General features: G+C 62.2%; 1 protein-coding gene across 3 annotated transcripts; it reads right to left on the bottom strand.

Annotated features, from left to right (window-relative positions):
- Nucleotides 1-289: 289 nt before the first annotated feature.
- Nucleotides 290-25,609, bottom strand: OSBPL7 (oxysterol binding protein like 7). Of its 3 annotated transcripts, none has more exons than XM_073325789.2 (23): nt 25,328-25,607; nt 17,059-17,233; nt 16,364-16,486; nt 15,663-15,716; nt 15,210-15,323; nt 14,901-15,023; nt 14,576-14,702; nt 14,276-14,379; nt 13,524-13,616; nt 12,998-13,127; nt 12,433-12,557; nt 11,671-11,778; nt 11,380-11,511; nt 10,008-10,089; nt 8,624-8,946; nt 8,065-8,202; nt 7,593-7,656; nt 6,064-6,142; nt 5,810-5,954; nt 4,559-4,703; nt 3,572-3,698; nt 3,265-3,387; nt 290-2,836 (listed from the first exon to the last, which is right to left on the bottom strand). In XM_073325789.2, the coding sequence occupies exons 2-23, from the start codon at nt 17,155-17,157 to the stop codon at nt 2,728-2,730; spliced, it is 2,667 nt and encodes an 888-aa protein (XP_073181890.2). In that variant the 5' UTR covers nt 17,158-17,233; nt 25,328-25,607; the 3' UTR covers nt 290-2,727. The 3 variants fall into 3 exon arrangements, 2 of the variants coding, with proteins under 2 accessions (XP_073181890.2, XP_073181891.2); XM_073325790.2 differs by having other exon boundaries at nt 8,624-8,943; XR_012156371.2 differs by lacking the exons at nt 290-2,836; nt 4,559-4,703 and having other exon boundaries at nt 3,298-3,387; nt 25,328-25,609.
- Nucleotides 25,610-26,948: the final 1,339 nt, after the last annotated feature.

Here is a 26,948-nt window from a genome sequence, read left to right as displayed (position 1 = left end):
AGACAATCAGAGGAAGGTGCCAGCCTGTTAGAAGCGGGCACAGCCTGCCGCTCTGGGCTGCCCCCCATTGCAGGCATGGGTCAGTACCAGCCCTGCCTCGCTTGCCTAACCTGTTTACACTCTGCCAAGCGTGGGTGGTGAAATGTGCAGGTCTGTGCTGGGAGGGAAGTGGGCGGGGGGGGGGGGGGAGGGTGTGTGGTGGGGGGGGGTGGTTTGTTTGTTTTTTAAGAAAAAATCTTTACTTTTGAACATATTTATTGAAACATGTACAGGTTCTCCACGTTCTCCGTGGGGGGTTTTTTTTTTTTTTTTTTTGGCTTAAGAATTTCTTTAAATAAACTGTAAAGCTGTGGCTAACCACACTCTGTGTGTGTGTGAGAGAGAGAGAGCACAGCAGGGACACAGGCAGGAGGGGGCCTGTGTACAGAGGCTGGGGGAGGGAGGGGGGCACCTGGATGGATGGGACCAGGTGCCACACCAGCCGTAAGTCTGCTGAGTACCTGACTGCATACAGAGGCTCTGTGCGTGTGTGTTCACCGGGCAGCTGATGTGCAGGGAGCATGTGAGAGAGTGACACACACACAGCCATCTCTGTGTGTGTGCAAGGGGGGGGGTGCAACTGCCTGGCTGGCTGTCACCATGTGCAACCCCAGCCGAGCTTGAGATGGGCACATGGATGCCTAGGGATGCACTGAGCAGGCTGGGGGATGGGTGGGGGGGGGGGTGTCAATACCTGTGGGTGGGGCTGGCTGTTCAGGGCCTGCCGCTGAGCGGGTGCAAGCGGGCGATGCACAGGTGAGCGAGAGCCGGCGGGCGGTGACTCGAGGGATGTGACGGCGGGACGAGGAGCGGGCCCCGCGCTTTGGGGGGCACCTAGCCAGGCAGGGAGCCTGCACCCCCTCCCAGGACGGATGGGCTCCATTGCGGTCGCAGGCAGCCGCCTTGGGGGGGCGGCCACACCCCACACAGCGCCAAGCTGTTCAGCAGGCCTGGCCCCATACGCGGGGTGGCAGCAGCTCACCTGTCCCCAAGCCCTTGTGCTCATTCACTGACGGGGGCCGTGCAACACGCCATCCCCTGCTGGGTGTGCACCAGCAGCCCTGCCTGGCTCCAGCACCTTCCAGCTGGGGCTTTCCAAGCACGTTACACCAGTGAATTAGCTCTAGCCAGCCTGGTGAGGAAACTGAGGCAGAGACAAGTGACTTGCATCCAGAGGCAAAATGGGGAACAGAACCCAGGAGACCTCACTTTGACAACCACCCCCGCCCACAACTGACCCCTGGCCCCCACTCTCCTCTCACAGCTGGGACCAGAACCCAGGAGTCCTGGCTGTCGGCTCTAACCCCTAGGCCACATGAATGAATGAAGCCTCCTGCCCTAGATAAGGAGTGTCTGAAACCATTGTGTTGCAGGAAGGAAAGAAGCCCATGGGTGGGCTGGAGGGGACCTGGTTTGCAGAGAGGAAGACCCTTCCCGAACAGGTTGGGACGGGGGAGAGAGGAAAGGTGGGGGCGGGGGAGTGATGGTGAAGGAGACACTGCACTCGGGCTCTTCGGGATCCTTTATTAGAGGCGTGGAAGGTTTGATTCAACAAAAGGCCAAACCCAGCACGACCAGGCCTGGAAGGAGGGGGCGGGGTCTGCCCGCCTGCAGGCCAACCCCAAGCCACGCAGGGGATCCCTGCCCCCCATGTTGGCGGGTGAGGGTGTGGGAAGGTGGCGCTCCACGGTGCCCCCTGAGGGTAACTGATCGGAGTGCTCCAGCCCAGGACCGCCTCCCCGCAAGCATTGGTGCCCACGGGGTCCTTTCTGACCCTGCATCCCCTGGCCCCCCAAAAAAGTGAGAGAAAAGGGCTGGCTCAGGCCCTGAACAGATTTGGGGGCCCCCAGGGGAACAACTCCCAGCTCCCCTGCGGCGAACACGCCATCCCCGGCATAGAGGGGGCTCCGAGGGCTCTACAGACAGACAGTCAGTCATTAACGCCCGCATCCCAGCTGGGGACGCCCCTCACCCATCCGTACAGGCCCTGGGCGAGCCAGGAACTGAACCCAGGAGTCCTGGCTCCCAAAGCTCCTCTGCTCTAACCACTAGACTCCACTCCCATCCTGGAGCTGGGAATGGAACCCAGGAGTCCTGAGGCCAACCATTAGGTAACACAGCTGGCTCAGTTCCTCTCCGGGATTCTCCCATCTCCTGTGCAGACCCTCCCATGTGCCGCTGTTCACCCCGCCCCGGGGCTGAGTTGGGATCCCAATTCAGCCCCCTCTGTGTACAGGTTTGTTTAAATTAATACAAAGAATTTGAAAAATAAAAGCTTCCCCCACACCCCCCCCGCCCCCACATCGTGGTGCCCCCCGTGGGGGGGAAGGCAGAACTAAGTGCATGGGGTTAGCACCCCCCACGGTCCATGAGGTGCCGGCGGGGTGCGGGCTGTCCGGCCAGCAGACAGCAGCGACGGGGCTGGGCTGGGAGCTGGGCGGACCCAGGAAGGGCCAGGACACCTTTCACACGTGGCATCTTCACCCTGTCCACTGGGGGGCACTGCCGAGGCACCCGGGCGAACGGCCCAGCGGACCCCAGAGGGGGCAGCCGGGATCCAGTGCCCTGCCCTCCTTGTACTTTGTCCAGCGCGGGGGCGGGGGGCCCAGCCCCTGCCCACTAATCCATCTGTGCTTGGGAGGCAGGGGCACAGAGCGCTGGGCAGGGCGGCCCCCGGGACGCCCACAGCTACCACAGCACGGCGCTGTCCAGGCTGGTGTAGCCGGGCTCCGTCCGCAGCTTCCAGTAGGTGTCGTTGCTGGCCCAGGACTCCTTGCCGCCGGGGTCCGTCTGCCGCCTGCCGAGGAGAGGGGAGGGGGAAGGACGTGGTCAGGCGCAGGGGGTCCTGGCCGCACCGGGGCAGGACTCAGCCCCCCCGGGGGGCGCCCCAGAGAGCCGGGCAGACAACTGCGGACTGGGCCTTGCGACTAACCTGGGCCCAGCATCCAGGCCTGAACCCCAACTCGCTTCCCGCCCCCCCCCCGCAAATATCCCAAAATATCCCAGGGGCTCCCCCCATTTCTGAGTCCCAAGGCCCCTCCCAGACCGGAGCCCCCTCTCCTGCTCCAGTTTCCTGCGACCACAGTGTGGCTTTGGCATGAGCCAGGACCCGGGGGTGGGGGCGTCCCACAACACCCTGGGGACCTGCACGTGGGCCCTGGGGTCCCCTCCTCCGAGCGGGGCAGGGAGGTGGCTCGCAGGCGCGGCCGAGCAGGGAGCCGGTACCTGAAGAAGCGGGCCTGGTGGGAGATGCTGTTCTCCTCCATCACCCTGCGCCTGTCTCTCTGCAGCTGCTCGATCCGGCGCTTCTGGGACTCTGCCGCCTGCACGTTGCCTTCCTCCAGGTACCTGTGTGTGGGCGGGGGAATCACAGCTGCAATGAGCTGTGGGGTCTCAGCTACACCCCCTCTACCACATCCCCCTTCCCTAGGAGATGCGCCAGGACTCAGCCAGCCCGAGCCTGCGAGACCCCACCGGATCAGAAGATGGGGCTGCCTTACGGAGGGGGGGACTCCACCCCCGGCGCACTCACCGCTGGTCGGGGCGCAGCCGCGTGTCCGTGGAGGGCAGGAAGCGTTTGAGCTCCGGCGTCAGCTCGTTCAGCTCCAGGGCGAATTGCGTGAAGCCGTAGTTCTTCTCGTGCTCTTGGGGCATGGGGTCTGCGCGGGGGATGATACAGACCCGGCCTCTGAGCACCCCTCCCGCTCCAACCCCCCACCCTCAGAGAGCACCCTTCCCCCCGCCGAGGACAGGCTGGGGCGTGAGGCTGGGAGCCGGGACGCTTCCCTCACAGCCCAGACTGGGGTTCCTGCCTGGGCCCCCCAAACCTCATGTGCAACGAGGGTAATGGGGTGCAGGGCTATTGCCCACAAGTCCCCTTAGAGGTGCTGTCCCTACAGGGGCCAGCACACCCCCCTTGTCCCGCAAAGGAGGCCAAAGCTATAGGTGTGATGTCCCAATCCCCTAGAGAAGGCCGATCCCTAAGGGGTGGGGGGGGCAACTCTCCCTGCAGGGGGCAATTTCCCAGTCCCCTATGGAGGGCCAGCCCCTATGGAGTGGGGAGGTCTGTCCCTGCAGGGGGTGGTTTCCCAGTCCCCTATGGAGGGCCAGACCCTATGGGATGGGAGGTCTGTCCCTGCAGGGGGTGGTTTCCCAGTCCCCTATGGAGGGCCAGCCCCTATGGAGTGGGGAGGTCTGTCCCTGCAGGGGGTGGTTTCCCAGTCCCCTATGGAGGGCCAGACCCTATGGGATGGGAGGTCTGTCGCTGCAGGGGGTGGTGATCCAGTCCCCTATGGAGGGCCGGACCCTATGGGATGGGAGGTCTGTCGCTGCAGGGGGCGGTGATCCAGTCCCCTATGGAGGGATGGCCCCTATGGGGTGGGAGGTCTGTGGGGGGTGGTTTCCCAGTCCCCTATGGAGGGCCCGACCCTATGGGATGGGAGGTCTGTCCCTGCAGGGGGCGGTGACCCCGTCCCCTATAGAAGGCCGGTCCGTCCAGGAAGAAGCCCCTGGTTCTTACTGGGTTTCCAGAGGCACTGGCCAGCCGGGGGCGCCCCACGGTACAGCCCCTTGTGCCACTTGCCGAAGAGCCGGTGGATCACCTGCCCCCCGCGGCTCAGCACCGCTCCCTGCACCTCGTTGACGCTGGAGCCCCAGTAGCGGGCCTGCCGGAGGAGCGGAGGGGTTAGGGGGGAGAGACACGGCAGGGGGAGAAGGGAGGAGGGGAAGAAATGCCAGGCGGGGGGAAAGGAGTGAATGGGGCGGAGGAGAAGGAAAGGGGGAGGCTGGGAGCAAAGAGAAGATGGGGCAGAAGCTAAAAGGGGGTGAGTGGGAGAGGGAAGGGGGGTCTGACCCACCCCTAAAGGTGTGGGGGGGCCGAGGGAGGCTGTGGGGCCCAGCCCCGCTCTGTGGGGTGGGAGGCTGGAGAGAAGGTGGGGGGCCGAGGGAGGATGTGGGGGCTGGCCCCGCTCTGTGGGGTGGGAGGCTGGCGGGAAGGCAGCGGGCCGAGGGAGACTGTGGGGCCGAGGGAGGATGTGGGGCCTGGCCCCACTCTGTGGGGTGGGAGGCTGGAGGGAAGGCGCGGGGCTGAGGGGGGTTGTGGGGCTCAGCCCCGCTCTATGGGGCAGGAGGCTGGAGGGAAGGTGGGGGGCCGAGGGGGGTTGTGGGGGCCAAGGGAGGATGTGGGGGCCGAGGAGAGGATGTGGGGTGCGGCCCTGCTCTGTGGAGCGGGAGGCTGGAGGCAAGGCAGGGGGCCGAGGGGGACTGTGGAGGCGGAGGGAGGATGTGGGGCCCAGCCCCGCTCTATGGGGCGGGAGGCTGGAGGCAAGGCAGGGGGCCAAGGGGGCAGAGGGGGCTGAAGGAGGATGTGGGGGCCGAGGGAGGATGTGGGGCCCAGCCCCGCTCTGTGGAGCGGGAGGCTGGAGGGAAGGCCGGAGGCCAAGGGAGGATGTGGGGGCCAGCCCCGCTCTGTGGAGCGGGAGGCTGGAGGGAAGGCCGGAGGCCAAGGGAGGATGTGGGGGCAGAGGGAGGACATGGGGCCCGGCCCCGCTCTGTGGAGCAGGAGGCTGGAGGGAAGGCCGGAGGCCAAGGGAGGATGTGGGGGCAGAGGGAGGACATGGGGCCAGGCCCCGCTCTGTGGAGCAGGAGGCTGGAGGGAAGGCCGGGGGCCGAGGGGCCCGGCCCCGCTCTAGGGGGTGGGAGGCTGGAGGCAAGGCAGGGGGCCGAGAGGGGCTGTGGGGGCCGAGGGAGGCTGTGGGGCCGGCCCCCCCACCTTGCCGAAGGTGATCTTGCAGTGGCAGGTGCTGTCCCTGGTGTTGCGGATCAGGACCTCGCCGTAATGCTCAATCCAGCGCTGGCCGCTCAGGATGTTGTGGATACAGGACGTCACCTTGTTCCATTCGAAGTGGTCCCCGAACCTTGGCCAGCGAGAGAGATAGTTACCGGGCGCTGGGGGGCAGGGACCCGGCACCTTGGGGGTGGGCAGGTGCCCAGGGCAGGGGCTCGCCAGCCCCGGGAGTCACTCACCTGGGCAGCTTGACGTTGACGGTCCCCACAGGGATGATCTCCAGGGACTTGCCCCAGAATTTATTTTTCCACTTCATGTCTGGAGGGAGCAGAGAGAGACGGGCGCACACTCAGGGCGGTGCTGACCCAAACCCGCGCTCCTGAGTACAGAGAAGCACTCCTCCCACCTGGCTCTGACCCACGCCCAGCCCCTGGTCCCGCGTCCCTGAGCACAGAGGGCAGGGAATCCCGCTACCGGGGTGGTTCTGATCCAGCCCTTGGTCCCGACCCAGCCCCTGGTCCCGCGTCCCTGAGCACAGAGGGCAGAGAATCTCGCTACCGGGGCGGTTCTGACCCAGCCCCTGGTCCCAATCCAGCCCCTGGTCCTGCGTCCCTGAGCACAGAGGGCAGGGAATCCCGCTACCGGGGTGGTTCTGACCCAGCCCTTGGTCCCAATCCAGCCCCTGGTCCCGCATCTCTGAGCACAGAGGGCAGGGAATCCCGCTGTCCGGGCAGTTCTGACCCAGCCCCTGGTCCTGAGTCCCTGAGCACAGAGGGCAGGGAATCCCGCTGCCGGGGCGGTTCTGACCCAGCCCCTGGTCCCAATCCAGCCCCTGGTCCTGCGTCCCTGAGCACAGAGGGCAGGGAATCCCGCTGTCCAGGCGGTTCTGACCCAGCCCCTGGTCCCAATCCAGCCCCTGGTCCTGCGTCCCTGAGCACAGAGGGCAGGGAATCCCGCTGCCGGGGCGGTTCTGACCCAGCCCCTGGTCCCAATCCAGCCCCTGGTCCCGCGTCCATGAGCACAGAGGGCAGGGAATCCCGCTGCCGGGGCGGTTCTGACCCAGCCCCTGGTCCTGAGCCCCTGAGCACAGAGGGCAGGGAATCCCGCTGCCGGGGCGGTTCTGACCTAGCCCCTGGTCCCAATCCAGCCCCTGGTCCTGCGTCCCTGAGCACAGAGGGCAGGGAATCCCGCTGTCCAGGCGGTTCTGACCCAGCCCCTGGTCCCAATCCAGCCCCTGGTCCCGCGTCCATGAGCACAGAGGGCAGGGAATCCCGCTGCCGGGGCGGTTCTGACCCAGCCCCTGGTCCCAATCCAGCCCCTGGTCCCGCGTCCATGAGCACAGAGGGCAGGGAATCCCGCTACCGGGGTGGTTCTGATCCAGCCCTTGGTCCCAATCCAGCCCCTGGTCCCGCGTCCATGAGCACAGAGGGCAGGGAATCCCGCTGCCGGGGCGGTTCTGACCCAGCCCCTGGTCCTGAGTCCCTGAGCACAGAGGGCAGGGAATCCCGCTGCCGGGGCGGTTCTGACCCAGCCCCTGGTCCTGAGTCCCTGAGCACAGAGGGCAGGGAATCCCGCTGCCGGGGCGGTTCTGACCCAGCCCCTGGTCCTGAGTCCCTGAGCACAGAGGGCAGGGAATCCCGCTGTCCAGGCGGTTCTGACCCAGCCCCTGGTCCCAATCCAGTCCCTGGTCCTGAGTCCCTGAGCACAGAGGGCAGGGAATCCTGCTGCCGGGGCGGTTCTGACCCAGCCCTGATCCCCTGGTTCTCACCTTGCCAGAAGATGAAGTTGTCTGACTCTGCGTGGCAGGCGGAGATGGGCGGGTGGTGGCAAACCTGCAGGCAGTGGGGAGAGAAAGGAAGAGCCATGCCTCACCCAGGCCAGCGTCACGCATCTGTGCCCTCTGTCTGGAGAGCTGGGGCTGGGGGAAGGTGCAATTCCCCCCACCTGCGGCATGAGAGCTTTCTCTCCTCTGCAGCCCCCACCCCACCTCCCATCTCCGTTCTCAGCTACGGACACCTCTCCTCTGTGCCCCGGGTGTTCTTCTTGGGGGAGAGAGGCAAACTAACGCCTGGCGAATCCCCACCAGCTGCGAGCAGTACGGTGCTCATGACACATGCAGCAGGCAGTTTGGATTCCGCCTAGGAGGGGGCAGGGGGGTCACATCCACTGTCAGTTTGTTACAGTGGCTGACTCCTGTCCTTGTGTCCCGCCCGCCCCAGCCTGGCCAGCCGGCTTAGTACCTGCTCGCTGATGAAGCGGAAGCCTTTGTCCGGCCGAACGCACTCATACGTCTCACCCAGGACGGGGTTAAAGGGTTTGCTGCCCGCACGGTAATAGGTGGAGGCGTAGGCAGAGACAGCAAAGGCAGCGACGCAGACCTGGGGGGGGGGGAAGAGAGTCACTGGGGCCTGGTCCATATCTGGCCGTAACACCCATGCTCCACAGCAGGTGGTGCTGTGGAGGGGCAGCTACAGGGAGAGACGTGTTCCACTCATGTAGTGGAGGTGGGACCATGCGGAAAGGGCTATGAATGGGTGGAACTCCCTGCTGCAGGGCGAATGGATTAGACATTTCTAGGAATGAGGACAAATGGCTGCGGAAGGAGCTGCCCGGGCTTTCGACCCTCATGCTTCAGGGCCTGAGCCGAAGGGGTCAGGAAGGAACGTGGCCAGCCCAGGAACCCCCCGCAGCGACGGGCTAGGCCGAAGAAGGGCCCCCCCGAGAACTGGTCTGTTCCGGTGAGAGCGGGGCAGAGGGCTTGGGGGGAGGATCAGAGGCGGGGGGGGGGGGGGGCCGTACCAGGCGCTCGCAGGGGTCGGCGCAGCGGCTGGCGGCGTCCAGCAGGCCGCTGTACTCCAGCTCCTCGCAGAGCCGCTGCAGGGTGTTGAGCGGCTCGTTGAGCTGCACCGGCATAGACACCTTGGACAGGTCCTTGCCCACGTTGTTGCGCAGGATGTTCCACACACTGATGTCGCTGGCGGGGACGCTGGGGGCCGGCAGGCAGCTCCGGCGTGGGAGCCACGCGGGCACCAGAGCGGGCAGGGGCGGGGGAGCCGGCAGCGCCCCCCCGCCCGTCTCGGAGGCGCAGGGCACCGGCCCGCCTTCCGCCCCGCCTCGGCCTGCTAGGGGCGGGCAGGGGCAGTCAACTGGGTCCTCCCCCCAGCCATCGGTCCCCCTCCCCACAGCCAGTCCCCTTCCCCTCCCCCCGGTCACCACCCCCAGCTTCTCCCCCTAGCCGTCGGCCCCCCTAGCCCGGCGCCCTCCTCGCAGCCATGCCCCCCCCAGCCCAACCCCCTCCCTCAGCTATCGCCCCCCAGCTTCTCCCCCTTCCCCCAGCCAACACCCCCCAACCTTCCCCCAGCCATCAGCCCCCCCCAGCTTGTCCCCCTCCCCACAGCCATCACTCCCTAACCTCCCCCCAGCCATCAGCCCCCAAGCCTCTCCCGCTCCCCCCAGCCATCACCCCCTAACCTCCCCCCAGCCATCAGCCCCCAACCTCTCCCCCTCCCCACAGCCATCACCCATTAACCTTCCCCCAGCCATCAGCCCCCCCCAGCTTGTCCCCCTCCCCACAGCCATCACTCCCGAACCTCCCCCCAGCCATCAGCCCCCAAGCCTCTCCCGCTCCCCCCAGCCATCAGCCCCTCAGCCATCGGCCCCCAACCTCTCCCCCTTCCCCCAGCCAACACCCCCCAACCTTCCCCCAGCCATCAGCCCCCCCCAGCTTGTCCCCCTCCCCACAGCCATCACTCCCTAACCTCCTCCCAGCCATTAGCCCCCAAGCCTCTCCCGCTCCCCCCAGCCATCACCCCCTAACCTCCCCCAAGCCATCAGCCCCCCAGCCATCGGCCCCCAACCTCTCCCCCTCCCCACAGCCATCACCCATTAACCTTCCCCCAGCCATCAGCCCCCCCCAGCTTGTCCCCCTCCCCACAGCCATCACTCCCTAACCTCCCCCCAGCCATCAGCCCCCAAGCCTCTCCCGCTCCCCCCAGCCATCACCCCCTAACCTCCCCCCAGCCATCAGCCCCTCAGCCATTGGCCCCCAACCTCTCCCCCTCCCCACAGCCATCACCCATTAACCTCCCCCAAGCCACCAGCCCCCCCAGCATCTCCCCCTCCTCAATGCCCCCCACATCATCCAGCACCTCTCCCAACCCCTGGTGATCCGCCCCCCCCATACCTCTCTGGAGGCGCCCGTCCCCCCCAGCCTCGTCGGAGAGGCTGTTGGTGGCCTCGCTGAGGCAGGACTCGTCGTCCGAGGCCTGGAGGGGCAGAAAGGTCAGAGGCCGGGTTGGCAACGACGGGACTGGAACTGGTGCAGGGCGCCGGGAACTGGGGAGCCGGGGGGGGGGGGGTGTGGGGAGGCCGAGGGCTGCGTGGATGGGAGGGAGGGTTAAAGCACAAACACCCCCGCTCCCCCTAGAGCCGGTGGGGCAAAATCCCCCACCCTCGGAGCCGGCTGGGGAGCAGCCCCCAGGCTACGGAGAATTGGGGGGCGGGGGGCGTGTACTGGCCCCCGGGTGCATTTGGCTGCTACCCCACTCCAAATTTGGGAGCCTGGTTCAACCTAAGCCCCTGGGAGCCAGAATCCCCCTGCCCCAAAGCACAGACAGGGCAGGAGGGAGCTGTCTAGGCTCCGGGCCCTGCGCCCCCCCACTAGACGCAGGCAGGGAGGTGGCTAGAATCTAGGAAGGGGGGTCATCTGGGAGCTGGGGGTTCAGTCGCAGAAGACCCAGGATCGGGGTGGGGGTTTCAAGGGGGAGAAGTGGGGGGTGGGGGAGAGGCAGAGAGCGGGAGCTGGTTTCTAGGGATAATGGTTCTAATGCACCAAGGTCACGTCTACACGAGACACAAATAACAGCTCACGAGGATGATTTGGGGGGCTGGGGGGGAAGGGGCTTCTCGGCCAGCGCCTGGGCCAGGGCGGAGAGGAGGACGGAAGAGAAAGAACAGAGAGAGGCCAAATGCGTGCGACAAAACCCAAACCCAGCCAAGGAAAGGAAAGCAGCAAACAAAGGCTTTTGCATGGGGTGGCTTCCTCTAGCCCCACCCACTTTCCTTAGCCCCTCCCCCTTCTCTTAGCCCCGCCCCCAGGGTCCTTGGGGATGTCTAAACTTTGTGGCCCTGGCGGCCACGCCGGCACCTTGTGTCCTTGTGTGGCTGTTGTGAGGAGACACCGATGCACATGTGGGGACAGCTGCGTGTGCCCGCGTACACGATGGCTGTTGTGTGGTCCGTGCGTGTGCGGAGGTGGCCACGGCTGTGCGCACACGTGCCCTGGTTGTGCAGGTCTGTGCCCACAGGTACATGCGTGAGCGTTTGCGTGGACAGAGGGGCGGGTCTCACTGCTCAGACCCGTGCCACGTATAACTGATCCAGGACCACCGCTGTCAGCCGGCCCCCACGTCAGCGTTGGTGAGTCAACCCCGCTGAAACCCCTGGAGCTAGCCCGAGGGAACCAATAAGACACCTGACGCAACCGATGCAGCAGGGCCTGGGATCAGGTGCAGGACAGCCCTGCAGCGGGGATCCCCCCCAGCCCGGCCCCTCACCTCGTTCTCGGAGGAGCTGGCGGACAGGAAGACCTCGCAGGCGTCGAAGAACTCGGTGTGCGAGTCGGAGAGCGAGACGATGCTGCGGTTGGACAGCTGCTGCTCCCGCCCCTTGGCCAGGTGGGCCTCAGGCTGCGAGGGGGCAGAAGGAGACCGTCACCGTAACCCTTCGCTGACAGCGCACGGGCTATGCCAGGTGGCACCTGGGGGGTCTCGGCCCCCCATGGCAGGGGCAGGTTTGACCCCCCCCTTGTTCACTCCCCTCCCTCCCCGTCCCAGAGGGCGCCTGACCTCGTCTGGGTGGAGCGAGGTGAACGAGTCCAGCGTGGCGTCGGAGGAGATGGAGAGGGCGTGGAAACGCTGCAGATACTCCACATGGTCCGGGTTCTGCGAGGGAGCCTGGGCCAGGAGGAGACAAGGGAACGCTGAGGGGGGGGCCGCTCCCGGGAGCATGTCCCTTCCTTCCTCCCTCCCACCCCCCTATTCGCGATGGCCTGGCCCAGCACCCCCTCCGGGGCGCCTCCTGCACGCCCTGGGGCGCGGGGCCGCCTGGCACCTGCCGGGCTCTGCTGATCACGGGTGGCAGAGTGTAGCCTTCCCCTCCAGGGCCGCCCTGCCGACACTCCATAACCAGAGAGCCACCCAACGGTCCATACTTCCAGTCGCTACAGCCCCGTGCAGGATTCGAACCCACGACCCAGAGCTTCTCCATCTCGTTAGCTAGCGGGATCTCCATGCTGGCGGGTGCCTGGAGGAGGTGGAGCGGGAGCGCAGGATCTCCCCCCCCGGGGACCCCCGCTCCAGTCTGGAGCCCGGCAAACTGCAGCCGAACTGGGACGATGACCGCCAGCGCCAGGGTCTTTGTCTCCCTCTAGTGGCTGCAGCGGGCAAGGCGAGGCTGCTGCTTCCCCGGGCCTCGTCCGTCAGCTCAAGCAGAGCGGCCGGGTTCAGTTCCCCGCTCATGACCCATCCAGGGGACCGGGATGCCGGCAGTCGGCGGGCAAAGCTGGGATCAGCCCGCGGCTCCCTGGCCACGCGCACCTGGGGCCTTACCCCAGCCACGGCTGCGTTCCTGGCGCTGCCCGCCTGGCGTTGCAAATCCAGCGCCCGCCCCATCTCCTGGAGGCGATTCCTCTCCACGGTCAGCACGGCCACCACGTTGCTGAGGGACCCGTGCACTAGAGACAGGGGCAGGGGGGACAAGGTCAGGCTGTCCCCCACATTCACCTGGTGCTGAGCTTTCATAGAACCATAGAATCTCAGGGTTGGAAGGGACCTCAGGAGGCCATCTAGTCCAACCCCCTGCTCAAAGCAGGACCAATCCCCAATTTTTGCCCCAGATCCCTAAATGGCCTCCTCAAGGATTGAACTCACAACCCTGGGTTTAGCAGGCCAGTGCTCAAACCGCTGAGCAATCCTCGTGGAGGGAGCTTTGTCTTCCCCCAGTGGCTGGACCAGGTAAAGCGCTTTGTGCGTTTCCCTGGACGGCGGCAATCCGACGGGGGGGGTGGGGGGGGTGTCCTTTCGCTCAAAGCAAAGCAGCTTTTGCCCTCAGAGCAGCAGGCCCCATGTCCTGTCCCCACGGCTGACCCTGCCCCCCACTCCCAACCCATCCCACCTTTCTGGGCCAGGATCCAGAAGTTCCGCGGCAGCTGGCTGTACTCCGGGGGGAGGCTGAAGGCTGGCTGGCTCTGGCTCGACTCCAGGTAGCGCGAGAGGTTGGGGACGGAGCCGTGCAGGCGGCCCACCTGTGGGGGCGCGGAGCGGGGGAGGGAAGGGTTAGATCCCCATGGAGCACCCCCTTTCATACGTCAGCCTGATTTCTGACCCCCCGCAAGGGGCTTCGTGCCGTTCTCAGAGACACCCCCCCCAACACTCCAGCCACTAGGCCGCGCTTCTGCGGGGAATCTGGCTTGTGTGGGGATCTCCCTGGAAGCCCTGACTCTGCTCTGCATGGGATCTGGGCTGTCGAGGCCACTTGGGGGTCTCATGCTGTGGCCTCCTCCAGCCCCCTCATTTGCCAGGGGCCTCCCTCTCCTATGGTCAGCTCCAGCCGCCCTCTACCCTTCGAACCCAGCACGGCATGGGTCTGGGGAAAGTCGAATCAGCAAGGTCCTCCCCCCACAAAGCAGAGCCCCGCTCACCCTGCCGATGGTGTCGTCTTTGGCAAAGCTCTGGGTGCACCAGATCCTGGTGGTTCGCTTCCCCTTTTTGGGTCTCTCTGCAGCTGCTGAGGTCTGTAACCAAGAGAGAGCGTGAGACCCACCTGGCAAGAGGGGAAGGAACCATGGAAAGGGGGGCCGAGGGGCAGACTCAGGTGACAGGGTGTGATGCCATAGCCAGTGGTGCACTGAGATCGCTCGCTGAGCGTGAAATGCAGCCACCTCTGGGGTGAAGCACGGGGCCCAGTTAACAGCCAATGGCACGCAGGGATCGCTCGCTGAGTGTGAAATGCAGCCACCTCTGGGGTGAAGCACGGGGCCCAGTTAACAGCCAGTGGCACGCAGGGATCGCTCGCTGAGGGTGAAATGCAGCCACCTCTGGGGTGAAGCACAGGGCCCAATTAACAACCACGCTGCACCTGGCTAGTGAATCGGCATCCCCACTGCCCTGCCCCACCCGCTGCCAACAGCCCATGGGAAGCTCAGACTCATGCCACCCATGTGGATGGCTTTGCACCTAGGACCCTGCGTAGAGCCCATCACCATGGATTTAGGGCACAATCCCTCTCCTGGGCTCCCCTTTGTGATCTGGGGTCTTCTCCGCTCTCAGCAGTACGGACACTGATCTCAGCACTGCCCCCCGGCTGCCCTGCAGGGTATCCCTGGAGAGCCAGCACCGCCCTACAGGAAGGATCCATCCCCCATGTTCCAGCCCTCACACCGCCCCCAGTCACCTGGCTGTTGGAGATGAGGGGCACGGACGGGATGCGGTGCAGGATCTCCAGGCTCTGGAGCATCTTGTTCAGCTCCTGCAGCTTCCCCTGGCACTCGGAGAGCTCTGAGATGGGCGGGCAGACGGGGGCCAGGTACAGAGAGAAACAGGGAAGCAGCCGCAGTGAACGAGAGCAAGTGGGTGCCACACTCCCCACCCCCATCACTCGGGGAGGGGGACGGGGCACCTAAAGGGGCCTTCAGGTCGGGTGCCACAGCCCCCGAATTCCACACCCCTGCCCCAGCCTTCCCACCCCTCTCACCTGCCGAGCACTGATCCAGCCCCTCGCTGTCCTTCAGCCAGGCGTTCACCTTGTCCCGGGGGCTGCTCAGCGCGGACAGGCCTGGGGCGCCATCCAACGGCAGGACGTGGTTCCAGGAGCCGTAGCCCTGGGGGAGACAGGGGTAGAGGTTAGGGGAGCCCCCAGGGGAAGACTCTGTCCATAGGGGGAGGGGGAGCCTCGGACGCCTGGGTTCCATCTCGCAAAGGGGCAGAGTCTCCCATGGCCACCCCACCCTCACACGCACCCCACAGATGGGAGCCCCCAGTCCCATCCCATGTTCCCAAAGCAGATGGGCAACGCTCACCTGGGTGGGGGGCAGGACTTGCCTGGCCGGGGCCCCCGTGGGCACAGGGCACTTAGGCTTCTCCACCCGGCGGTGGGAACACAGCTTGTCCACCCAGCTGTTAAAGAGCTCTTGGGATTTGATCTGCAGGAGGGGGAGATCCCAGAGAGTTGGGGGGTGGGGGCAGATGAGACGGTGTGACCCACCCCCCATAGACATCCCCACTCCACAGCCCCGGCCTCTCCCCACCCACCACCCACTCCCGCTCTCCCCATCCTGTCTCCTCCCTCCACCACCCACTCTCCCCGTGCCCAGGCCGAGCTCCGGGACCTTGAGGTGGTAAATGTTCTCCTCCGTGTCCAGGTCCACGCGCTGCGCTTTCCTGTTGATGGACATGACGGACAGACAGACGTCGATGGAGCCGTGCAGCTTGCCCTTGAGGACCTGGAAGGGGCAGGGTTGCAGGCCCAGGTCAGCTGGGGCGCGAGCGGGCACCGGGCAGTGCCCGGGCACATGGGATTCCACCCCTGCGTCTCAGTGTACCGTGCCGCCCCGCCCACCTCACCCCACCTGGATCGGGGGAAGAAAGGTCCCCAGTGAGAGACCCCTTCCTAACCAGTCCCACTTGGGGCAGGGGGATGGTGGTGAAATGGGGGTGCGATCCATAGGGTCCTTGCAAGCCAGCTCCAGCACGCCTCCCCCAGGCAGACTGATCCTGGCCCCCGGCCAGCCCCGTGATTGCCCAGAGGCCAGGACAGGCACCCAGCCCTGTGCCATACTCACATCCTGGCGCGTGGTGGCGTATTTCAGGATCCCCTCCTCCAGCACGAAGTATCTCTGCAGGAGGAAGAGGAGAAGGAAACAAGGCTGAAGGAGGGAGAAGAGGGCGGGAACGTCGGGGGCAGAGGGCAGCGTGATCTGCCCCTAGAAGCCCTGCTCACGCGCTGGATTCAAGGCACCTAGAGGATGCCAGAACACCTTCCAAATGACATCCAGGAATCGCTTCCACCAGCACTGAAATGCAGCCGCCTCTGGGGTGGAGTGCAGGACCCAATTAACAGCCACACTGCCCACGGATGGCTCACAGAGCCGCGAAATGCAGCCAGGCCTGAGCTGGAAGCTATTTAACAACGCGTGGCAGTTTAGGACAGGAAGTGAAGGAGGACCGTGAAGCTGCAGAGGGAAATCCCCTGGAGGCAGAACGTAACCACCCAAGCTGGGAGCTGACCAAAGAAACCAGGGTCAACGAACGCCCCAGCGTTAGCCAGATACCCCCCATCCCTGGGCTCTGTAATGATGCAGGCAGGGCCTTGCTGGGGCATTCGATCAGTGCCGGCGTGGGGAAGAGCGCCTCCTGCTGGGGCAATGCCCCGAGTTTCCCTTCACAGTCCCCCAGCTGCACTGCAAGGAGACAGTGATGTGACAGCAGGGTGCCGGGTTGTGGAAGGGGAGTGGTTTTCTATCCCCCCTCTTCGCCTTCTCACCTTGTGCCAGCCCTTCAGGGGCCACTTCCTCTTCTTCAGCAGGTAGCCCTCGTGCCGCTCCAGCTCCTGGCCGGGCCCGATCCTGCCCCGGGGCTCGTCCACCACCTCCCAGCACTCGGAGCCCTGCAGCACACGGGTGGGGGGGTCTGACTGGGAACGGACAGGCCGCAACGCTGCCCACCCCCGGGCGCCGAGGGAGGTAACAAGTCTTATAGCAACCCCTGCGCTGCTCCCTTAGTGCCCCGGGACGCGCCTTCCTTGGCGTGATGGACCATGATCTCTCTCTGTCTCGCACACACCGCCCAGGGCTGTGGGGGCACCAGCGCCATTCGGCACTAGGGAACGGCCGTGCCGTACTGCGGGTGGGGACAGCAGGGAGCTGGGTTCCCCGTCGGACCTCTTCCCAGCCCCTGCCTTTGCTCCAGCTCAATGCAACACGGGCCCAGGAGAACATCCCTGGCTCCCAAGTCACTGATGGGTGGCGTCAGACCCCTGGTGCAAACAGGCCTCCTCTCTGGCTGGCCCTGCTTTTTGGGGGCCGGGCAGCCGGTTCTGGGGCGAGGTCTCCAGGCCTCCTCTTGCCCATCCCCCCTGCCAGGGATCTCTGGAGAGGAGGCTCCCCGGCCTAGCTCTGGTCCCGGGGGCAGGGGAGGGTCTGGTGGGAGCATTGGCGAGAGGGAGGGGAGATGCCAGACCTGGTGGGCGCTGCTGTGCTTGGAAGACACGATGCTGTTGGACCTGGACGGCGCCGGTGCCCTCCGGGGGGAGGCCGGCTCCTTCTCGTGGCTGCCCATGGCCGGGGGCTCCCTCTCATCAACAGGACGGCCCTCGGGGTCAGGCCAACCCCTTCATCTCCAGCTCGGAGCCCTCCTGCGGGGAGAGAAACCAAACCCCGGCTTGTTACGGCCTGGGAGTGGTGGCACCGTGGCGACATTGTGACCCGCTTCCTGGAGCTGCCGCTGCCATGAGAATGACAGGCAGGTTCCGAGGTGGGGGGCAGACATCTCGATCCCGACCTGCAGCCCCCCTGCTGTTCCAGCCCTCGAACCCGGCCCAGCTCTACCGATGCGCCTCGCTCCCAGCCCGCAGCCCCCTTCTGTTCCGGTCCAGTTCTGGAATTTGGCCTGGACGCTGGTGCGAACACCCTGGCACTTACAAGAAGGGCCACGGGATCTCTAACACCTCCACGGACAAGGGGCTATTTGCAAATTTCTCATCCCGCTCGCATAGGGCTCCGCAGAGTGGACGCTAAACCAGATGCAGGATCTCGCCTTCAGAGTTTAGCCAGTCAGGGGCAGATCCCGGCACCTTCCCTTCTGCCTCAGTCTCATCTTGCTAAGAAGTGGGAACTCTGGACCTCTGGCCAGGGAAGCACGTACCCCACTGTACACAGACCTTTACCTTGCACGTCCCGCACGAACAACGATCGCCCCTACAGCCCCCCCAGGACTTTTATTTTGCAAGCAGGAGCCTTACCAAGGCTGGCTTTGGGCTAAAAGCCAGCTTATTCCCATGGAGACCACCAGATCCAGACAGTACTGTGTGGCCAAGCCAGCTCTGATCCGATCAGCTCAGGGGTACGTGCAGTGTCACCTGACTGCATTTGTGGGGCCAGATCCCCAGCTGGGGTAAATCAAAACCGTGCCACAGAGGCAGATTTACAGCCGCTGAGGATCCGGCCCTTTGGCTTTTCTTTTTTGCTCAGAAATGCAAGCGAGAGCTCCGGGGGGCTTCGCTCTCTGTTGGAACATCGGATCACAGGAGCTGGACACAGAAGAGACCCTTTCGGTCCCAGCAGGCTTGTTCCTGAAAACACATTTTCCTGCGCCTCTGTCCTGTCTAGCTTTAAGGGTCCCTGGGGACAAAGCTTCCCCCACTTCCCTTGGCAGACTATTCCACAGCCCTAAGAGATCTCACCGCGATACAGAAGGCTCTTGGGAAGCTGCATCTGCTTGGCACACTGTCTGTAAGCTGCAGCATAGCAAAGGAGCACCAGGGCTAGGGGTAGCTGCCTCAGGGAGATGCCGCTAGCTTATGGAAGTGTCTCCATGGTAGGAGGCATGGAGCGGAAGGCTCTTCTAACTAGCGGAGACCACTGTGGAGAATACCCGGCAGGCTCCAGGGTGCACAAAGCTCTGCAAATATCCTGGTGCAAAGGAAAGAGAGCCAGAATAGTGAGAGGCCAGTAGGGATCCATCCGGAACTCTTTAATGACCTGAAAATCAAAAAGGGAATCCCACAAAGAGTAGGATCAGCGTCTATCCTCTCCTCTTTAGTAGGATCTACAGCCTAGTGGGATGTGGACACATTGCTAAGGATGAATATAAACGAATGGCCCAGGTGCAAAGGCACAAGGTGAGTTACACTTAGCTAGAAGCATAAAAGAGGTTCTATAAATACATTAGGAGCAAGAGAAAGACAAAGGAAAGGGAAGGTCCTCTCCTTAGCAGGGAAGGGAAGCTAATAATGGATGTTGACATCAAGAAGGCAGAGGTGTTTAATACCTATTTTGCTTCAGTCTTCACTACAAAGATTAATTCTGACCAGATGCTTAACACAATTAACATTAACAAGGGGGAAGGAACTGAAGCCAGAAGAAGGAAAGAACGGGTTAAAGAACATTTAGGTAAGTTAGATGTATTCAAGTCAGCAGGGCCTGATGAAATTCACACCACGCTACTTAAGGAACTAGCTGAATCAAGCTTGGAAATGTGAGAAAATATCTTTGCAAACTCGAGGAGGACAGGTCAGGTCCCAGAGGATTAGCGAGGGCAAACACAGGACCTATCCTTAAAAGGGGTAATAAAGAGGACCTGGGGAATTATTGACCCATCAGTCCAACTTGATACCAGAGCAAACAAGTCAGTTTGTAAGCATCTTGAGGATAACAGGGTAATAAGGGCTAGCCAGCATGGATTTGACAAGAACAAATCATGCCAAACCAATCTAATTTCCTTCTTTGACAAGGTTACTGGCCTAGGCATGGGCGAAACAGTAGAAGTGATCTCGCCTGGTTTTAATAGGGCTTTTGACAGTCTCATAGCACATTCTCATAAGCAAACTAGGTGCCCTCACCCACTGCTGGGGGTGCTAGGCAGGCAAACTCCAATCCCAGGCCCTAGGGATTGGCCAGACTGGGGAGAGACGTGGATTCTATCATCCCCCGTCCCGACCTGCCCGTGGCAGGAGGGACTCTGCACCGCTTGCAAAGCATCCACTCGTCCCAGCTCATCCACAGCCCGTCAGGAGTCGTCAGCTGGTAGAGGGACCAAGGATCACGTAACAATATATGGCCACCTTGGAGAGCCAGGATTTGAACCCTGGACGTCCCCTTGCAATAGCCCGCCATAGGGAGAGCAGTCGCAGGTTCCTTCCCCTCCCCAGCCGTGGGCCCGGCCACTAGAGGGCGAACTCTCTCCCACACACACACTTCAGGGCTGAACAGGAGAGGGGCTTGTGCAGACGATGGGCGAGCCCAGGGAGCAAGCAGAAGATGAGAGGGGTTTGTGGGCCAGCGGGAGAGGACGCCCCAGTGAGGGTCCGATCTGGGCATTGTCTCTCTCCCCTCCCACCCCCCTTTTCAGGCCAGGAGCTTTCGTCTCCTCTGCGTCTCCCCTCCCCACGAGGCAGGACACAAGTGTCTAGAGCAGCGATACTCAGACCTCAGGGGTTCAGGAGCCAAATTAACATTACCCAAAAGAGCCACGGCCGTGGGAATTCGTGGCTTCATTTCCTACTTCGATACCTAATTCTCACAGCAAGATAGACTGACCAGGTGGTCTACAGTGGGTTAACAACAGAGGAAAAGCATCTGGATTGGTTAAGAGTCTGCCTCTGAAGGAGGATCAGAGGTGGCCGGTGACCCTGTCTTCGCTGCCCAGCTGGCGTGTCCCACTGACTTGCTCAGGGTCAGACTGGTTGCCAGATTTGGGGTTTGTACAGGATTTCCCACCCCCCCAGCCCAAGCAGATTGGCAGGGACCTCATGGGGTGGATTCTCCTTCCTCCGCAGCACGGGGCACCAGGCTCCTGCTGGGATCACCTGGACATATCACACCTGATCAACTCCCTGCCACGGCAGGGGCCTTGGGCACAGCCGGCACGAACCCTGCGACCAACCCTGCAGAGGTCCCGCAGTCTCTGCCGAGGCAGGTTAGTCTCCTAAGGATTGAAATGCTTTCGTCGAGCTGAAGTCTTTGGATTTAACACAGGAGGAACATTAATGGCCTGTGGCTATATGGAGGGCCAGACTAGACGATGGAATAGCCCCTTCTGGCCGTATGAAATGACAAGGTGCAATGCCGCGCACGAGCGGACAGGTCTGTAGGAACGGCCACGCCGGGTCACACCAACGGGCCATCGAGCCCACTTCCGACAGTGGCCAATGCCAGGTGCTTCAGAGGGAGCACACAGAACAGGGCGATTATCGAGTGATCCACCCCCTGTCGTCCAGTCCCAGCTTCTGGCAGTCAGAGGCTATAGGACACCCAGAGCATGGGGTTGCGTCCCCTACCCATCTTGGCTAATGGCCACTGATGGACCTGTCCTCCATGAACAGATCTCATTCTTTTTTGAGCCCCGTTCTAGTTTTGGCCTTCACAACATCCCCTGGCAGCGAGTTCCACAGGTTGACTGTCCATCCATCACTGACATCCCCCGTTCCCCATGTCTCTGCCTCCTCACGCCTCATCCTCAGAAGAGGACGGCTGGTGTCTCCACTCACCGGAGAGCTAGGAATCTCCCATCTGCTACTCCCCATCACCCTCCTGCTCCCCAGGAAGCCATGACCCAGGGCCCCTGGCAGCTGGCAGGATCCCTGCTAACAACCCTGGGGAGGCCAAGCGGGGACGTGGGGAGGAAGCAGGTGTGGTGACATTGAGGGAACATGGTGGGGGAGGGGAATCTTAGCACCTGGCCCTCCCTGTCCTTCTCCTTTGCACCCTCCCTTGGCAAACAAAACTTTGTATTTCTGCAGAGGGGGGTTGCCTGGATGGGAGTTTAACAGAGTTCTACACCTTGCCTGTCCCTGATGCTATGACAACAGGGTCATTCACAAGCCTCAGGAAGGTTTAACTCTTTCGGCACTGGGCCTTTCCCAGCTTCCCGATCAGCTCATAGGCCTCTGTGTTTATACCGTTTGCACGCAGAGATCTGGGGAATATACTATAGATGGGGGGGGAGGGGGAAGGGGAACTGAGGCACAGAGCGGGGAAGCGACCTGCCCAAGATCACCCAGCAAGTGGGCGGTGGGGGAGTTAGAAACAGAATCCAGGGTCCTAATTCTTGTCCCCCAGCATGAGCCACTACACACAGTACGTCCTTCCCAGAGCTGAAACAGAACCCAGGTGTCCTGACTCCCAGTTCTACAGCTGCCCCTCCCAAAGTCGGGAAAGGAACCCAGGAGTCCTAACTCAAAGTCCCCTGCTGCGACCCCTGCAGCGCACGCTGCCCCCCGAGGAAAGCTGAAGACAGTGTTCCAAATCCCCCCCAGAATAAGCCCAGAATGGGGAGTAGGAAGGAAACAAAGGCAGCAAATGTGTGCCCTGGACCACACTGTGGGTGCCACAAATGCCCCCTTGGGAAGGATGGGGACGGGGACTTGCTGGATGGACTGAACAGGTCCCTCCAACACTTCTGAGGACCTAGGGCCAAACTCTCCACCCACCCTGGGATCCTGCCTCCTCCAGCAGCTCCAAGCCCAGGCCAGGGCCTCTCAGCCATCTCTCCAGGACACTGCGTTCTGCCTCCTCTGATTATCCCTGACACCCACATCGGCCGACCCCCTCCACCTCCCAGCCCCGGGAAGCACCAGCTGGAATGCCAGGCACAGCACAGCCCCCCACGATTGCCTGCTGCCCCCTCCACCCCACACAGAGAGCTGCCATGGCCCCAGACCTCCACCCCTCCTCGCCATCTCTCCTGGCCCACCACTCTTCACTCCTCCACCCCGCTCCCTTCGCACAACCTCTTCTCGCCACTTTCAGTTCAATACTGGGAAGCAGCCTGAGACGTGGGTCAGGGTCTGTTTGCATGATAGCAGCACCTGCACATAATAAGAGGCAGTCCCTGCCCCACAGAGCTCACTGACTGAATAGACAAGGGTGGGAGGGGAAACTGAGGCACAGAGCAGGGCTGTGACTTCCCCAGGGTCCCACAGCAAGTCAGTGGCAGAGCTGGGAACAGAGCCCAGCAGTCCCTGACTCCCACTGAAGTTAACAACTGAGTCTCCTAACTAGAGGGTATGGGCATCAGGGGGCCAACACCTACCTTCCCCCCACCACACCCCAAAATATCTCCTGACAACATTCACATTTTCTCCAGCTTTTATACCAGCTGAAATCTCAGTCACCCAGACCCAGCACACGCTGATCACAAACCCAGATGTAACTCAAACTGGAGGGAAACTGATATTTTCCGAGCAAATTTCTGTTCACTAAATTACTTTTTTAATGTGATCTACCATGTGAAACATAAAAAGGAGAGTAAATACATATATAGCACAGCGACTGGCTCAGCAGGGTCCTGGTCCCTGACTAGGGCTCTTTGGTGCTTTGATAATGCAAATAATAATTATATATTCCCACCCCTCGTCTAAATTCAGATGACAAGTTAAAAAGTACAGAAGTTTCAGGCAGTGAGTCTAATGGTTAGAGCAGAAGACTGGGACCCAAGACTCCTGGGTGCCAGTCCTGGCTCTGGGAAGCAGTGGGGTCTAGTGTTAGAGCAGAGGGCCCAAGGAACTCCTGGGTTCTAATCCCAACTCTAGAAGGAGAGTGTGTTTAGTGATTAGAGCAGGGGTGTCTTGGAACCAGGACTATTAGGTGCTACTCCCAGCTTTGCCATGAACCCACTGTCTCACCCCAGGCAAGTCCCTCCCATCCCCCCGTGCCTCAGTTTCCCCCATCTGAAATGGGGATAACGATACTGACCCACCTCAGATGGGATTTTGAGTCTTAACTCCCCAACACACACGAAGCACTTTGAGATCCCCAAGTAGAAAATGCTGGAGAAGGGCCCAGCGTCACTCTTACTCCGGGTGGAGAAAAACCCGCTAAGAGTTATTTTGGCTTCTCTTCCAACGGACAAGTGCAACTTCCCCTCGACAGCTAATTACCTGGGAGCTGCCAGGCAGCTGGGTTCAGAGTGCAAACTCCATCCTCCCAACTACCCTGCCCCATTCTGCTTCCTCAGCATTTCCTGCATGTGGCCAGCGGTGACTCAGTACCTCTGCAGGCAGCTCATGAGGGCAGATCCCCTTCTTTACCCTCCTACCTTGGGTGACCTGCTGATAATCTGTGAATGGAGCCCTAGAGACTGGCACAGCTACGGTGTGTGAAGCTAGCGTCCCAGAGATAGCCTTAAGGCCTGTGCCCTCCACGGTGCCACCTGATCTGACAGCCACCCCCAAACTCCAGCCTGAACCCAACTGCCCTCCCCCATTGAAGATGTGCCGCGTTGATTTTACTGCCTCTCGGTTTATGGGGGAGCGGTTACCACAGGCCACAAAGCCCAGAGTGCCTGGCTCCATACAGGCAGAGGGAAGGGGTGTTGGAGTCAGGAAACAGGTGCTGGGTTGGGGGTGTGCAAAGATGAGGGGAGGAGCTGGAAAGGGTTTAAGGGCAGCGGGGGGCATGGAAAGGTCCCTTTGGAGTTGCAAAAGGAGGTTGAACCTGAAAACGCGAGACTAGACCTAGGGCTTTGGTTCCGGGACTAGGCACAGACCAGGTTTGCTCAGTGGGTGCTGAAGGCCGGGATTGCGAGTACCGAGCGCTGGCCCTGAGCTGCTCTGAAAATCTGCCCCCCCCGCCCTCCCCCACTGCCTTGTCGTTCCAATCTATCAGCCCCTCAGGGCCAGGACCGTCTCTTAGCCTGGGTTTGGCGCTGCTGTCGCACAAACGGCCACCAGGCACGTGTGAATGAACCGGACGAGGCGTGCTCCACGGGGAGGCCCCATCTCCCTCCGCTCACTGTAAATTTCCGCCATGCCTGCCGCCTCAATCTGCCTACCCACTCGGGTGTCACTCACCGCCGCTGCTAAAAATACCCGAGATGCCTACGGTGCTTTTCACCCCAGAGGGCTTTGCCAATGCGCCCAAAGGAAGCGTCTGAGCATCGCGTCACCCAGGCCCTCTGAAATGCAGCAGCTTCTGGGGTGGCACGCAGGGGCTGCTCTACAGCCACGCGGAGCCCCAGGTTTAGGACAGGAAGGGAAGGAGACGGCTGTACCCGAGTGACACTGGGGGAGGAATCTAAGGAGGCAGAATGCAATCACAGTTACACTTGGGCTAGACAGCAGGGCAACAGCCCGGCCCAATCAAACGGCTAAGAATTGGCCCTTTGCATTTTCAAAACACTGTCTAATCCTCCTTTAGGGCACTTCAGCCAGTGTCCCTACCCCAGTTTACAGATGGGGGAAACTGAGGCAGGAGGGGGGGAAAGTGACTTTCCCGCGGCCATTCAGCAAGTCAGTGGCAGAACCAGGAACAGAACCCGAGGCGTCCTGGCTGCCGGTCCCCCGCGCTAACCCCGAAGCCGGCCCTGCCTCCCCGGAGCTGAGAATAGAACCCAGGCGTCCTGGCTGCCGGTCCCCCGCGCTAACCCCGAAGCCGGCCCTGCCTCCCCGGAGCTGAGAATAGAACCCAGGCGTCCTGGCTGCCGGTCCCCGGCTGCCCTCACCGGGGACAGCGCCCAGCATATCGGGGTCCCTGCTCCGGGACGGGGGCGGCCAGGCGCTCCCACCCCCGCAACTAGCCTATTGCACCCCCAGAGCCGGGAGCAGACCCCCCAGAGCCCCCCCCGGAGCGGCCAGGAGGTGGGACGGACGGACGGACGGACGGACAGAGACAGACCCCCCGTGCCCAGCCCCCGAGCCTGGGCAGCTGCTGAGCCCCAGCCGGGGGGGGGGGCAGATCCCAGCCCTCCCCCGCCCAGGTCTGGAGCCAGGGGGGCGCGGCCGGCCCCTTACCTAGACGTGCGGGGCCATCCCCAGCCCCGCAGCGGCCCCGCCGCCGGCGCCCGGCCGCATCCCTGCCCCGCACCGCCGCGGCTGGCTGCAGGAAGCCGGAACACGGAAGAAAGCGGCCGCGGGTCCCTCGCCCCTAATCCCCGATGGCTCCTGCCGCGGCTCGGCTCGGCTCTGCCCCCCTGCTCCGTGGAGGACTCGGGAGAGAGGCGTTGGACCGGAACGGGCTCGGTCCAGACCCCGCCCGGTCCAGCCTACCCGGGCAGGGTCCTGTTCTCCGAGCGGGCGCTGCCCGGGCCGGGCGGGGAGGTCTCTCGGGCTGAGCGCCCCTGCCGGAGCGGGGACGGCCGCAGAGGCTCCGCCAGAACCGGCCCAAAGAGGCGTCCTTGTGGCACCTTAGAGACAAACACATTTATTTGAGCATCTGGTGAAGTGGGTTTTAGCCCAGGATAGCTTATGCCCAATTAAATGCGTTAGTCTCTAAGGAGCCACAAGGGATGAACAAAAGGACTTGTCGGTTGCTCCATATTAATTGGCAGGACAAGATCAGCAAAGAGGATCATTGTGGCTGACCCCACCAACCACCTCCATCAACGCTGGTTCAGTTTGAGCGACTGTCTTCATAGAGACGTGTTATTAGCATGCAAGAACAAAGGGCATTTGCCCAGGAAGGCCACTGCAGGGCCCGTGACCACATGGGCACCACAAACTTCAGTGGCTTAAGATCACCAGCAAGAGACATAGCCACAGAAGAGTTGGCCAGATCATGTGAAGGACCTTGCTAGAGGTGAGCTGGGCTGGCAATCTATCTGCACAGAGGCTGCGTCCCTTTTGGGCTTGTCATGCTGGTCACCCTCATCATGGTTTCAGATTGTCCCATGATTAACATAGCCTCCTAACACCCCTGTGGGGTAGGAATTGGGAAGGATAACACACACACACACACACTCAAACCTCTGCCAATTTTACACAGTGGGAATTGAGGCTCAGATGTCAAGTGACTTCCCCAAGGCCACAGAAAACCATGGCAGAGACAGGAATGGACTTCCACTTTAGTGCTTTAACCACATAGTCCTCCACCCTCTTTCTTCTTCCACTGACACAATAGCTCCAGAGTCAAAGTCTTGCACGCTGACAATGCTCAGCTGTTTAAATCTTGGGACTCCTGGCTGGGGAGCCCCCGGCTGACCTCAAAGACGGCCAATAATTTCAAGTGTTGGGCCAAAAATCAAACTGACAGAGGTTGGCCAAAACCCAAAATGTTTCTGTTTTGAAATGGTGCTGCAGTGCCTCATGGGAATTGTAGTTTGGGTGCCTCGTATTCCCATTCACCTCTATAGACTGGGTCTCCCATGATGCATCATTATCTCCCCTGTTGGGAGTGCATCATGGGAGGTGCAATCCAGCCAGGAAGCTCAACTGACAGAGAATGGGAGTGTGAGGCACTTAAACTACAACTCCCATGAGGCATGACAGCAGCTTTTCGTAATTTAAATATTTTGGATTTTGCCCAAAATATTTCGGATTTCAATCTTGTGCCAAAAACCAAACTTTTCCATGGGAAGAAAAAAACACTTTTTATGTAGCTGAAACCCCAATTTTCTGCCAAAAAGCTCGGAAAATG

Source organism: Lepidochelys kempii, chromosome 27 (assembly GCF_965140285.1).
Source record: "Lepidochelys kempii isolate rLepKem1 chromosome 27, rLepKem1.hap1, whole genome shotgun sequence".
Classification (NCBI taxonomy): Eukaryota; Metazoa; Chordata; order Testudines; family Cheloniidae; genus Lepidochelys; species Lepidochelys kempii.
This window is presented reverse-complemented; position numbering and strand designations above follow the sequence as displayed.